The sequence below is a fragment of the Lampris incognitus genome, chromosome 5 (genome assembly GCF_029633865.1).
Source record: "Lampris incognitus isolate fLamInc1 chromosome 5, fLamInc1.hap2, whole genome shotgun sequence".
NCBI lineage: Eukaryota > Metazoa > Chordata > Actinopteri > Lampriformes > Lampridae > Lampris > Lampris incognitus.
The window spans coordinates 41,905,293-41,920,095 of record NC_079215.1 but is presented as its reverse complement, the minus strand read 5'-3'; the positions used below and the strand labels follow the sequence as shown (position 1 = coordinate 41,920,095).

Here is a 14,803-nt window from a genome sequence, read left to right as displayed (position 1 = left end):
CTGGAGGTGTACACTGGAAGAAGGGGAATGCAAGTCAGTAGGAGGAAGACGGAATACATATGCGTGAATGAGACAGAGGACAGCAGAATGGTGAGGATGCAGCGTGTAGAGGTGATGAAGGTGGATGAGTTTAAATACTTGGGGTGAACTGTTCAAAGTAACGGGGAGTGCAGAAGAGAAGTGAAGAAGAGAGTGCAGGCAGGGTGGAGTGGGTGGAGAAGAGTGTCAGGAGTGATTTGCAACAGAAGGGTACCAGCAAGAGTTAAAAGGAAGGTTTACAAGATGGTAGTGAGATCAGCTATGTTGTATGGTTTGAAGATGGTGGCACTGACGAAAAGACAGGAGATGGAGCTGGAGGTGGCAGAGTTGAAGATGCTAAGATTTTCGTTGGGAGTGACGAAGAAGGACAGGATTAGGAATGAGTATATTAGAGGGACAGCTCAGGTTGGACGGTTTGGAGACAAAGCAAGAGAAGCAAGATTGAGATTATTTGGACACGTGGAGGAGAGATGCTGGGTATATTGGGAGACGGATGTTGAATATGGCGCTGCCAGGGAAGTGGAAAAGAGGAGGTTTATGGATGTGGTGAGAGAGGACATGCAGGTGGGCGGCATGACAGAGGAAGATGCAGAGGAAAGGAAGAGATGGAAATGGATGGTCTGCTGTAACGACCCCTAACGGGAGCAGCTGAAAGTAGTAGTAGTAGTAGTAGTAGTAGTTGTAGTAGTAGTAGTGTATAGTGTAGACCTTTTTGGCTACTCTGAGTATGCTTAGTGTTTAAAAAAACTGCCTAAAGGAAAAGACAGGGACTTCTGCATATGCCATCCAAAGAGATAAACCAAACAGGGCAAGGATAGGTATTCACAGCAATAATGGCTAGATTTCAGATTTCATAACACTAACATTGCCTGGGAGCCAGGAAAGCCTTTCTGCATCTATTCCTGTAGATTTTCGTTGTGTAAGATAACATGTATAAGCATCACTACATACAAATTCACATGGCGAATAGGAATGAATATTTCATATATAGTATATGTAAAAAAAAATAAAAAATATATATAACACACATGAGTATCGTGATACTATCTTTCATAATATTGTATCTGTTTTCAAAAATACAGCATCAAAAGTAGTGGCATTGCTTCATTGTGTTGTTTCCATCTCTGACCACTAGATAGCAGAAGTGGTATTCCAACAGGGCTGCACTGAACCACAACGACAGGCGTGGCAATGCCTGCTAGTGATGGTTGTGATTACTCTGATTTTACATATGTTGAGGTGTTTTCTTTATGATGTTTTTCTAAAATTTTTACAAAATATTGCAGTGCATCCCAGTGTTTGTTTTATCACAATCTATTGAATCATGACATCTGTATTGTGATACGAATCGTACTGCCAAATTCTTGTCGATACACATCCTAATTTTCGAAGTTTGAATATACTTCCAACCTCCCTCATTTTCTGTAATCACTGGTGGATTAAAGCCCCTTCTCTCCCTTCAGTTACGCGTCGCTGTCTGCCTGCCTTGGGAACAATGAAAGGTGGAGTGGTGGTGGTCGGCAATGAGACCACATTTGATGATGGAGAGGGGGACCATGTTAATGCCACGCAACTGTTAGAAGCATCAAAGTGAGTCTGCTTTATAATATGGCATTGCAGCATTGCACTATTCCAAAACCACCATCTCAAGAGGGAAAAACAAATCTACAACTTCTGTTAAGCTTTTCCAATTTAGCACATAGAGGATTCAAAATATGGTCTTCAGATAAAGCTTAAATACAACACTACTCATTTGCTCACGCAGTCACAGCAAACCAGAAGCTTGTAAAGGGGTTTAACAAACTGGTATTTATTACAGGAAGTCCAATGTGGTTCTGGAGGCTCGCCAGGTGGCCATGAGGATCTTTGAAGACTACACTCAGTCTTGGCACTGGATTTTACTGTGAGTCTGGCTATTTTCTGTTTATTTCAGTCATGACAGCAGAACACATAACCACAAACAATCTGACAGTTTGTGCATGTAAAGAAGATCCAATTTTTTTCACATTTAATAACAAGTTTTTATAGTAAATTGGTGTGGTAGCTAATAGGGGATATAAAAGGGCATCATCAATTGCTCAGAAACATACATTTATTAGTTTGTAAATGTTTAAATCAGAGCATGTGAGAAAGCATTTGACTTGGACTTATACTCACTGATCTGTTTGAACCCAGTATCTTGAAGAAAGTGTGTATTGCCCTCCACTGTCTCAGGCTTTTGCAAGGTTAAGATGGTAAGTAGTATTAATGCTCTCATCTGGTCTACCCCCCCCCCCCCCCCCCGCAGTGGTCTGGTGATAGCCATGTTTGTCAGCCTGATCTTCATTGTCTTGCTGCGGTTCCTGGCAGGTATCATGGTATGGGTCATGATCATCTTGGTAATCCTGGTCATTGGTTATGGTAAGTCATTGCAGAGATAAGATGGTGGCAGTTTGAGAATGTGCTGATTTAGCTGAAAGTATAAAACAAATAAATGTTCAAAAATCACATTTTGTGGTCTATTCCGTTGCCTACCAACATGGGGATCACCAGTTCAAATACCCGTGTTACCTCCGGCTTGGTCGGGCATCCCTACAGACACAGTTGGTGAGAAGCCGGATGTGGGTATGTGTCCTGGTCGCTGCACTTGCGCCTCCTCTGGTCGCTCGGTTACCTGTTCAGAGGGGAGGGGGAGCTAGGGGGAATAGCGTGATCCTCCCACGTGCTATATCCCCCTGGTGAAACTCCTCACTGTCAGGTGAAAAGAAGTGGCTGGCGACTCCACATGTATAGGAGGAGGCATGTGGTAGTCTGCAGCCCTTCCCGGATCGGCAGAGGGGGTGGAGCAGCGACCGGGAAGGCTTGGAAGAGTGGGGTAATTGGACAAGTACAATTGGAAAAAAAGGGGGGGAATCCCCCCCCCCCCAAAAAAACATTACATCTTGATGGGCGACTTCCCTTATGTGTTGGGAAATGTGTCATTGTTTTGTCAACTATTTCCCCAAACCTCACTGATAATGACTAAAATCTCGTGTGTGTGTGTGTGTGTGTGTGTGTGTGTGTGTGTGTGTGTGTGTGTGTGTGTGTGTGTGTGTGTGTGTTTGCTAGGCATTTTCCACTGCTACATGGAGTTTGCTAGTCTGAAGGGGGAACCTGGAGCAGATGTCACCATCCGGGACCTTGGCCTGCAGACTGACTTTTCTGTCTACCTGCAGATAAGACAGACCTGGCTGGCCTTCAGTGAGCACCATTCAAAAACCTTTATATCACTTTTAGGTCAAAGTATTTTCATCCAGTATACATACACGCCCCCTCTTCCACACCCAGGGATTTTATCTATTTATTTGTCTTGGATTAATATATTACAGGCTTCATAAGTGAGTGGTTCTATGTGGTTTTTGTGTGTTTAAGTGAGCACACGAAGACAAATTCCAATCAATTCTGTTGACATGGCAATAAAGTTTTGAATCTTGAATCACATACAAGCACTATGGACACAATGAAAGAGGGTCTGAGTGAAACGGGCTTTACATCAGTGTCTTTGCTCTAACCTGCTGTGATCAATTTCTTCCTGTCAACATCCCAGTGATCATCCTGGCAATTGTGGAGGTGGTGATCATCTTGCTTCTCATCTTCCTCAGAAAGCGAATCCTCATCGCTATCGCCCTCATCAAGGAGGCCAGCAGGTTGGTGTTAGACTCCTGTCTAGTCTTGTTGTTTTGATGATCTGTAGCAGGTCATGTTCGTGTAGCAGTGATGGTTATTGAGTTTTATTTGTAAGGCACATTTTCCTTCACTGTGGGGAAAAAAGATCAGTTTGTTTGGTTGTTTGTGTTGATGAAACTATGAGACAGTATACTACTATCTTGTTAGAAATGTTAAAAGTGCTTGTGGTTTTGCTTGGGTTTAGGAAATTCACTATCAAGCGTTATCTGTATGTTTTTTTTACATTTTCTTGGACACTGTTTTCTCCTGTAGAGCTGTTGGACATGTGATGTCATCACTGTTCTACCCACTGTTGACCTTTGCCCTTCTGGCAGTGGTGATCTCTTACTGGGCCATCACAGCTGTGTATCCTTGTGTTTATTCAATGCTAGTTAAAAAGAAAGTGAAATCAAATATATTATTGCATGACTATACTATAATTCATATGAGATACGTACGCTAGAGACTGGTCTAGCTTTTTTTTTGTTTTTTTATTTTGACATTTCCCCCTTTTTCTCCCCAATTGCACTTGGCCAATTACCCTATTTTCCCAAGCCATCCTTGTCACTGCTCCAACCCCTCTGCCAATCCGGGGAGGGCTGCAGACTACCACATGCCTCCTCTGATACATGTGGAGTCGCCAGCCGCTTCTTTTCACCTGACAGTGAGGAGATCACAAGGGGGATGTAGCACCTGGGAGGATCACGCTATTCCCCCCCGAACAGGTGCCCTGACCAACCAGAGGAGGCGCTAGTGCAGCGACTAGGACACATACCCACATACGGCTTCCCACCTGCAGACATGGCCAATTGTGTCTGTAGGGACACCCGACCAAGCCGGCGGTAACACGGGGATTCGAACTGGCGACCCCCATGTTGGTAGGAGACAGAATAGACCGCCACGCTACCTGAACGCCCCATAATCTGGCTCTTTGACATGTGTGCACTTGACCCTTTTTATTTTAGTCCACGTAGTTTAGGCTGGAAGTTTGCTATTCCAAGATATGCTCCATCTGTATCACAGTTTCCTTGACCAGCTCCTCCAGCTTCTTATCCACGTCTAATAAGCAGGTCTATAAAGTATTCAACAACTCGGACTGTGAGTACTCAAGAGAGATCTGCGATCCTAAGGTATGTCACTAATTGTTAGAGCCATGTTAATATCTGCTCATTGATCAGGTTTGCGTGATGCTCAAAGCAACAGAGACATTGCCAAGCAAACAAGCCACCCACATCTTTAGGTACAGAAAGAAGTATAAAGTCATTTAAGTACTCAAAACTGAGGTTTACTCACAATTTATTTTCTGGTACATCACACAAATGAAGTTAAAGGAATGAGAATTCAGAATCAGAATCAACTTTTTGCCCTATACACAGCCACATCAATGGCTTTTTTCCATGCCACCCGTGGGCATTCAAAGACTGTGGACTATTAAACTTCATCACAGTTCACAGCACTTCAGAAAATCATTGCGCCAAATTGTGTGTTCTTCATCAGGCAGAAGCCAATTAATAAAAGAAAATAAAAGTTCTAGTATTGTGCAAATTTGATTTCATCATTTTCCAAACCTAGCTGTAAATTTTCAACCCAGCTGCCCCAACTGCTTCAACCACTCACTTTAGCATCTCAGTACAAATACAAATACATAAAAGATAGGTCTTTTCAGCCACAATGTACAATGCTGTTATACTTATTATGCCTGGTATCGGCATTTTTATACAATGTGGTTTGTTGTGATTTGTCCCTAGCTTAACTGTTGCTTGCAAAATCACAAATGACCTGTGCTACTGTTCTGTACAGTCATGCTTTCTAATTTAAAAATTACTGTTTTCCACAGACCTTTAACACCTCCAACATTTCAGCCCAGTGTCCTGATGCTGAATGCCTGTTTGCTTTCTATGGCGGTGAGACCCTGTATCACAAATACCTCATCCTGTTCCAATTCTACAATGTCTTCCTCTTCTTCTGGTGCGCCAACTTTGTGACAGCGCTGGGCCAGGTGACCTTGTCAGGGGCCTTTGCCTCTTACTACTGGGCCTTCAAGAAACCCAATGACATTCCTGCGTACCCCATCTTCTCCTCCCTGGGACGGGCTCTTAGGTTAGAAATTGGATGTTTGTACTTGTGTTTGCGTATAACACCATTACTTTATTTTTCTAATCCTCTGTTACCCTCATCATCTCTTTCTTCTTTTTGGACCCTGACCACCCTTTTTGTCCAGATACCACACGGGTTCCCTTGCCTTCGGCTCTCTGATCCTGTCCCTGGTTCAGGTTATCAGGGTCATCCTAGAATATCTGGATCACAAGTTGAAAGGTTAGAAATGATAAAATTTGACTGACTTAATATGCCGACCGGTTAGGTTGAGGCAAGGGGTTGAGTTCACACATTTATGAATAATATCCATACATTAAAATATTCTCCTAACCTGTTAGGTGCCCAAAACAAGTTTGCCAAGTTTCTGCTGAGCTGCCTAAAGTGTTGCTTCTGGTGCCTGGAAAAGTTCATCAAGTTCCTCAACAGGAACGCTTACATCATGGTGAGCATTTTACATTGCATAGAGCTGCCTAATTGAGCTCATGTTTAAACATTACATACATGGGGTGTCCAGGTGGCCTGGCAGTCTCTTCCGTTGCCTACCAACACGAAGATCACCGGTTCGAATCTCCGTGTTACCTCCGGCTTGGTCAGGCGTCCCTACAGGCACAACTGGCCATGTTTGCGGGTGGGAAGCCGGATGTGGGTATGTGTCCTGGTCACTGCACTAGCGCTTCCTCTGGTCAGTCGAGGCACCTGTTCAGGGGGGAGGGGGAACCGGAGGGAATAGCGTGATCCTCCCATGCGCTACAGCCCCCTGGTGAAACTCCTCACTGTCAGGTGAAAAGAATTGGCTGGCGACTCCACATGTATCAGAGGAGGCATGTAGTCGTCTGCATCCCTCCCCGGATCAGCAGATGGGGTGGAGCAGTGACCGGGATGGCTCGGAAGAGTGGGGTAATTGGCTGGATGAAATAGGGGAGAAAAAGAGAAAAACAAAAAACATTACATACACTACCGTTCAAAAGTTTGGGATCACATTGAAATGTCCATATTTTTGAAGGAAAAGCACTGTACTGTTCAATGAAGATAACTTTAAACTAGTTTTAACTTTAAAGAAATACACTCTATACATTGCTAATGTGGTAAATGACTATTCTAGCTGCAAATGTCTGGTTTTTGGTGCAATATCTACATAGGTGTATAGAGGCCCATTTCAAGCAACTATCACTCCAGTGTTCTAATGGTACAATGTGTTTGCTCATTGGCTCAGAAGGCTAATTGATGATTAGAAAACCCTTGTGCAATCATGTTCACACATCTGAAAACAGTTTAGCTCGTTACAGAAGCTACAAAACTGACCTTCCTTTGAGCAGATTGAGTTTCTGGAGCATCACATTTGTGGGGTCAATTAAACGCTCAAAATGGCCAGAAAAAGAGAACTTTCATCTGAAACTCGACAGTCTATTCTTGTTCTTAGAAATGAAGGCTATTCCATGCGAGAAATTGCTAAGAAATTGAAGATTTCCTACACCGGTGTGTACTACTCCCTTCAGAGGACAGCACAAACAGGCTCTAACCAGAGTAGAAAAAGAAGTGGGAGGCCGCGTTGCACAACTGAGCAAGAAGATAAGTACATTAGAGTCTCTAGTTTGAGAAACAGACGCCTCACAGGTCCCCAACTGGCATCTTCATTAAATAGTACCCGCAAAACACCAGTGTCAACATCTACAGTGAAGAGGCGGCTGCGGGATTCTGGGCTTCAGGGCAGAGTGGCAAAGAAAAAGCCATATCTGAGACTGACCAATAGAAGAAAAAGATTAAGATGGGCAAAAGAACACAGACATTGGACAGAGGAAGACTGGAAAAAAGTGTTGTGGACGGATGAATCCAAGTTTGAGGTGTTTGGATCACAAAGAAGAACGTTTGTGAGACGCAGAACAAATGAAAAGATGCTGGAAGAATGCCTGACGCCATCTGTTACGCATGGTGGAGGTAATGTGATGGTCTGGGGTTGCTTTGGTGCTGGTAAGGTGGGAGATTTGTACAGGGTAAAAGGGATTCTGAATAAGGAAGGCTATCACTCCATTTTGCAACGCCATGCCATACCCAGTGGACAGCGCTTGATTGGAGCCAATTTCATCCTACAACAGGACAATGACCCTAAACACACCTCCAAATTGTGCAAGAACTATTTAGAGCAGAAGCAGGCAGCTGGTATTCTATCGGTAATGGAGTGGCCAGCGCAGTCACCAGATCTGAACCCCATTGAGCTGTTGTGGGAGCAGCTTGACCGTATGGTACGCAAGAAGTGCCCATCCAACCAATCCAACTTGTGGGAGCTGCTTCTGGAAGCGTGGGGTGCAATTTCTCCAGATTACCTCAACAAATTAACAGCTAGAATGCCAAAGGTCTGCAATGCTGTAATTGCTGCAAATGGAGGATTCTTTGACGAAAGCAAAGTTTGATGTAAAAAAAATCTTATTTCAAATACAAATCATTATTTCTAACCTTGTCAATGTCTTGACTCTATTTTCTATTCATTTCACAACATATGGTGGTGAATAAGTGTGACTTTTCATGGAAAACACAAAATTGTTTGGGTGATCCCAAACTTTTGAACGGTAGTGTATATATGCCAAAACCTTTGCGTACGCAGTTTCCCAGGCATATACAGGATTTCCAAAAAGTAAACTAGATGAGAGAACGTGTGTATCACCATGCAAACTTTGACCTATATGTATGCACAATTTGGGAACAATGGGGAAATTTGGGACTCTTATGGTAAAGCAGTGAAATAAAGCTTCATTGCCTTTTCTCTCAACATATTCCAAACTGTCAGTACAATTGTTTTGAAACAAGTATCAGCAGTATCAAATAATACAGTTGTAGTCTTTATCTATCTAGTTGTATAGGTAGTTTATCATGTTCCTTCTATGATTTGATGCTTTTTGAATTATGTGTAATTACCAGAGGTGGGACCAATTTGTTGTTTTCCAAATCACAAGTAAGTCTCAAGTCTTGACACTCAAGTCACAAGTCAAACAGGCAAGTCCCAGTGATACACTTTGAGTTTCAAGTCCTAAACAAGTCATTATGTGCCCTTCATCAAATTTAATACCATTTCAAAATTTTAACAACAGTAACAAGAGTAATAGTTAATATGATAAATTTACACAAATCATTAACTCTTTTTAAAATGTGTATTTATTACAGATTGATTCAAAGTGGATCTGTAATTATGGAAATGAAGAGTTGACTGGCTGCTCCCTTTTTAAAAGCATTTTATCTTTGGGCTTGGAGAAGGTACCAAGTCTTTCAAGTCAAAAAGTTCAAGTCCAAGTGAAGTCACAAGTCACCGGTGGTCAAGTCAAAGTCAAGTTGCAAGTCTTTTCAATTTTGTCAAGTCTTAAGTCATCAAATTTGTGACTTGAGTCTGATTTGACTCTAAGTCATGTGACTCGAGTCCACACCTCTGCTAATTACAATGTATGGATTCACCATCCCTGTACACAACCATGGTGCTGTGTGTGAGTGTTTGTGAAGGGAAATTAATGGATTTGGCATGTGCAAGGTTTCATAAATCCAATTATTTTTTTAATCTACACAGTTTTCTTGTTTTGTGCATACACAACTTTAGTACAGAATCCATGCAAAGTTTTGAAGCCCCAGGTCTGGACACTGTGTAAAATTATTTCAAATTTTGCCTCTCTAGATTGCCATCTATGGCAAAAGCTTCTGTACCTCAGCTCGAGATGCCTTCTTCCTTCTCATGAGGAACATTATCAGGTGGGCATTCAAAACACAACAGACAAGCCGAGAGATGTGACAAAGGTTACGTCAAAGCAATGTTGTCTAAATTACAGTGGCTCCTACAATTCTTAGATTTAACACCAACATCTCATCCAGTTACCTGTTTAATTTCTCATGTTATTTCATGGCCAACATCGTTTCACCTCTCCATACAGGGTTGCTGTTTTAGACAAAGTGACTGACTTCCTGCTGTTTCTTGGGAAGCTCCTCATCGTTGGAGTCGTGGGTATGGAAACTTCCTTTTTGTATTAAAGTCTTATTTTCTAAACCTCACTAGAGGTTTGTCTGAGCGTTAATTTGCATTCCACTTTAAAGTCAGTAAAAATTTACAAATATCTTTCTTTTCAGGGATCTGCTCTTTCTTCTTCTTCTCGGGAAGGATCAAAGCCATAGAAGAGGCCGCCCCGTCACTCAACTACTACTGGGTGCCCATACTGGTAAGAAACCACTATGTTGGGTCTGTGGTGCTGTAGTGGTGTAAGCATCGGCTTTGTGTTGATGCAGTTGCCCACTGGGGACCGGGGTTCGCGCCTCGGTCTCGTCAGATCCGACTATGGCCGGACTCGATGAAGCAGCAATAATTGGCAACGCTGTCTTCGGGAGGGGGGCAGAGTCAGCTTGTGTTCGTCACATGAATGCGTCTGTGGGTGTGTCGGAAAAAGCAGTGGTTCGGCCTGGATTCGCCTTGTCACGAAAGTAGCGAGGCATCTCCTTCAAGACAGTTTTTGGTCAAAGTGAAAACCTCTTGGTGTACTGTATAGCTGGAAATTAAACCTTTAAGTGTTGTGTTAAGCTGGAGTGAAAACCTTCTTGTCTAGTGTTTGGCTGAGATATAAAACTCTGTGATCATCTGGGTAGTGTAGCGGTCTATTCTGTTGCCGACCAACACGGGGATCGCCAGTTCGAATCCCTGTGTTACCTCTGGCTTGGTCAGGCATCCCTACAGACACAATTGGCTGTGTCTGTGGGTGGGAAGCTGGATGTGGGTATGTGTCCTGGTCGCTGCACTAGCACCTCCTCTGGTCGGTTGGGGCGCCTGTTCAGGGGGGAGGGGGAACTGGGAGGAATAGTGTGATCCTCCCACGTGCTACGTCCCCTGGAGAAACTCATTGTCAGGTGAAAAGAAGCGGCTGGCAACTCCACATGTATCGGAGGAGGCATGTGGTAGTCTGCAGCTCTCCCTGGATTGGCAGAGGGGTTGGAGCAATGGCCGGGACGGCTCAGAAGATACGGTAATTGTCCAAGTACAACTGGGGAGGAACAAGGGGGGGGAAGCCCCCCCCCCTCAAAAAAAACTGTGCTCCCTGTGTTCCTAACAGTGTACATGATGCTACAGTAGAAGTGTTACGTTATAACATTATGGTTCTCTTTGCCAAGACGGTGGTTGTGGGATCCTACCTCATCGCCCATGGGTTCTTCAGTGTGTACGCCATGTGTGTAGACACGCTCTTCCTCTGCTTCTGTGAGTAACTCTTAATCATCATTGAATTTAGTGATACAATGGTTAGTTTCAGTGTTCCCCATGAGATTTCTTATCTGACAGGGTCTTTTTATCGCCTTGCCCTCTGTTTAATCTCTCATACAACTATCTAAGTCTGAGCTGCTGGCCTCCTCCTGTTCTTGCCATGTTTCTGACTTTTCTTCTTATTTTCTCATCTCTCCCCTCTTTATTTCACCTTTCTCTTTATTTTCACACCTTATCTGTTTTGGTACATTATCTCATATTGTTCTACTTTGCCACTAACCCGATCAAACATGAACACACACACACACACACACACACACACACACACACACACACACACACACACACACACACACACACACACACACACACACCACGAACATTGACACCATACACGCCTGCTCAAAAGGTGAGGACTTGGAGAGAAACGATGGCTCCTCCGAACGGCCTTACTTCATGTCCCCTGAGCTCCACGAGATTCTCTCAAAAGTGAAGAGGATGGAGGAAGAAGAGCAGGATGGCACAGAGCAGGCCAATTCTGGACAGCTGGTGGACCAGGTGAAGGTGGAGGAGGAAATTCCTCTCCACGAGCAAGACGGAGAGGTCCAACTGAAGCAGCAGGATGTGCTGAAGCAGGACAACGAAAACGAAGAGGAGCAGCCCCTGCAGTCCAAGGCAGGGACCGATATACCACGGAAGGAGGAAGAGGAGGTCAGACAACTGGACGAGGGTGAAAAGAAAGAGGGACCAGAAGAGGGTGAGGTGGAGGGAGTGCAGGAGTCGAAAGATGACGATAAGCCCAGTGAAGAGGCACCTACACCTGTGGAGGCTGAGGAAGCAGAGACCGATGATAAGGGAGAGGAGAAACAGGAGGCAAAAAAAGAGGATACTACCTCACCACCACAAGAGTAGGCATTAGGGTTAATGTATTGGCAAAGACATAAAAAAATAACAGCGCTCGGTAAAACTGAAATATAAAATACATGTGCTGAAAGGAGCAACTGTACCTAACAAACTTGTGATGCAGACCTGTTAGATGTACACTTCACACTGAGCTAAACTAGATTACCTTGCTGATGTGAATGATATAAGCCTTCTTAGCCTTTCTCTTCTCAGAGAAGGCTGTTGTATGATGGTCAAAGCCCAGTACCTCTCTGTAGCTTGAAAAATATTGTTCTGTTGTGTTGGTTTTAGACAGTGTCGATTTGGAAATTGTGAAAATCTGTAGAATATTGTAAGTGCTGAACCTGTGCCTGATTATTATCATTAATATTAACTGTTTTAATCCTGTTAATGAACACACTACACAACCACTTAATATGATGTTTACAGTAAAAAAAACGTCTTAATGGTGAACTATCTTCACCGTTTACAACATTACCAGCTGAAGCCAAATGGTTATGGGCATATTTGATATACAGTACACATATTACACCTTTTTCTCCCAAGGAACTACTGTGTTAATGCAGTTGTATATGTCTATCATGTATTTATTATTGGTTCGGGCTTGTTGAGACCCCACCAAGATAGCTCACTCGGATGGGATCTCATGTATTGTTTCTCCACCTACTTGCCTTGGTATTCCAGACTGGCGTAAGTGCTGTGATTGTGCTACGATGACGCAACCATCTTGACCTCTAAGACTTTGCAAAACTTAAAATTGTTTACTGACCCTACATGCCTTGCTCTCGCTCTCTCTCTTTTTTCCTCTCAATCGATGTCCTTATGTCTCCCCTTCTCTCACTGCTGCATGGTGTGAACATATCTAATGACTGCTTCGCTTCTGACACGTTACGGCTCTGGATGCTTTTGTACCTTTTCTTGATCATCAAGATATGAATGTTGTAAGCAACTTTTTCACTGACACTAATGACATTCCATGTTTACTGGATGTACTTATTGATTAAAGGTAATTGCATTAATCACTACAGTTATGTGTTAATGTATGCATGTCGTGTGCTTTTACATTTGGATCAAGGAAAGAGGTGAGTTTGCATGTTCATTTAGGTATCTTTTAATAAGGTGAGCCAAGCTCGAATCCCTGTGTTACCTCCGGCTTGGTCGGGCGTCCCTACAGACACAATTGGCCTTGTCTGCGGGTGGGAAGCCGGATGTGGGTATGTGTCCTGGTTGCTGCACTAGCGCCTCCTCTGGTCAGTCGGAGCACCTGTTCAGGAGGGGGGGGGGCTGGAGGAAATAGGGTGATCCTTCTGTGTGCTACGTCCCCCTGGCGAAACTCCTCACTGTCAGGTGAAAAGAAGCGGCTGGCGACTCCACACATATCGGAGGAGACATGTGGTGGTCTGCAGCCTTCCTCGGATCAACAGAGGGGGTGGAGCAGAGACCGGGACGGCTTGGAAAAGTGGGGTAATTGGCCAAGTACAATTGGGGAAAAGGGGGGGGGGTGAGCCAGGGCCTTGTGTACATTTCTAATTACCTAGTTAGGAGACAAAAATGATTCCAGATATGAACATAGTAACAGTGTATACATATAAGAAGAGCTATTAGATAATATTAGCGTGTGGATAGGCTCTTTTGTATTCTCATCTCCTTCTGTCCTTGTCACAGTGGAAGACCTGGAACGTAATGATGGAACAGCAGAGCGGCCATATTTCATGTCCCAGAACCTGCTCTCAATCCTTAAGAAATCTAATGAAGAGATCAAACCTGTGGAATAACTCAAACTTGTACATGCATGCGTGTGCGTGTGTGTGTGTGTGTCAGAGAGAGAGAGAGAGAGAGAGAGAGAGAGAGAGAGAGAGAGAGAGAGAGAGAGAGAGAGAGAGAGAGAGAGAGAGAGAGAGAGAGAGAGAGTGAGTTTTGTAGTGGCGGGAGGGGGTGGGGTGTTAAGCTTAACTACCACAGGAGTGTGCCACATCTGTGCTATATAAAGTGTGTCTTCAATTTGTGATACTTTGGAAGAACAGCACATTTCATCTGTCACAATTTAATACAGAAATAACATCTTTATTTGGAGCTTATTTGTTTTATCTTGCTACATGTTTTCCCCCTTATCCTCAAGATTTTTATCAAAGGAATATGGGAGCTCACTTTTTAATTTAAAGTAACAACAGATATTTAAGTATTAATATGCTGCATTAATTAATTTTCTTTCTTTATTTTTCCATTTTATTTTTGTTTGAAGTTTGGTCTAGTGCCTGTTTGGTTGTACTTTGACGACTGGCTTGTTCTGTGTTAACAAGTTGGGCATTCCTATTAGTTAAACAGCCTGTGTGAAGGATCTAAAGGGTCTCTAATCTACCTGTGATGCTGCCAGCAGCATGCCAAATGTTTTATGTTTCAGCCTCATCAAGCATTTTGCATATTGCATTGTTCTCAAGTAAATTACCAAAGCAATTTTGTTACTCTGTAAGATAAATATTTCCGTTGCTTCAACAGCCGTAACAGATTACAAGTGGAAAGCACTATATTTTTTACTTGGCTAAAGTTCATGCTTTTAAAAAAAATTTTTTTTTACATCCAGTATTTCAATGAATGGCGAGAGTTTTGTTTTAATAAAGATAGAATGACTCTAATGGGAGGATACAGGTGGTTTCAAGCATTGCTTTCCTTAAATAGATAGGCCTCTGCATTTAGGCTACATTACTAAACAGTCAAATAGTTTAGCGAATCCGGGGGGCAGCCGGGAACCGCCGCAGCCAGGACGCGAACCCGAGTCTCCCGTACCACGGGCAACTACATTAACCAGTCGATTAAAGCGCCCGACCCTTTAGCCAAGGGCTAGCGAGTCTAGTTATCCGTGAT

The 14,803-nt window shown here is 43.4% G+C and overlaps 1 protein-coding gene across 2 annotated transcripts in view; it reads left to right on the top strand.

The window, feature by feature from the left end:
- slc44a2 (solute carrier family 44 member 2) overlaps positions 1 to 13,848 on the top strand; it is a 31,194-nt gene extending 17,346 nt beyond the window's left edge. The window contains exons 8-22 of one of the 2 annotated variants that reach the window (XM_056279627.1): positions 1,503 to 1,629; positions 1,859 to 1,942; positions 2,327 to 2,439; positions 3,127 to 3,258; positions 3,605 to 3,704; positions 3,997 to 4,089; positions 4,769 to 4,853; positions 5,561 to 5,823; positions 5,945 to 6,039; positions 6,159 to 6,262; positions 9,476 to 9,549; positions 9,729 to 9,799; positions 9,922 to 10,010; positions 10,951 to 11,035; positions 13,607 to 13,848. In XM_056279627.1, the coding sequence (XP_056135602.1) occupies positions 1,503 to 1,629; positions 1,859 to 1,942; positions 2,327 to 2,439; positions 3,127 to 3,258; positions 3,605 to 3,704; positions 3,997 to 4,089; positions 4,769 to 4,853; positions 5,561 to 5,823; positions 5,945 to 6,039; positions 6,159 to 6,262; positions 9,476 to 9,549; positions 9,729 to 9,799; positions 9,922 to 10,010; positions 10,951 to 11,035; positions 13,607 to 13,716 (1,625 nt within the window). In that variant the 3' untranslated portion in view covers positions 13,717 to 13,848. Of the gene's footprint in view, positions 1 to 1,502; positions 1,630 to 1,858; positions 1,943 to 2,326; positions 2,440 to 3,126; positions 3,259 to 3,604; positions 3,705 to 3,996; positions 4,090 to 4,768; positions 4,854 to 5,560; positions 5,824 to 5,944; positions 6,040 to 6,158; positions 6,263 to 9,475; positions 9,550 to 9,728; positions 9,800 to 9,921; positions 10,011 to 10,950; positions 11,036 to 11,447; positions 12,103 to 13,606 lie in introns of those variants that run through there. The other variant, XM_056279626.1, reaches the window with a different exon arrangement.
- Positions 13,849 to 14,803: the final 955 nt, after the last annotated feature.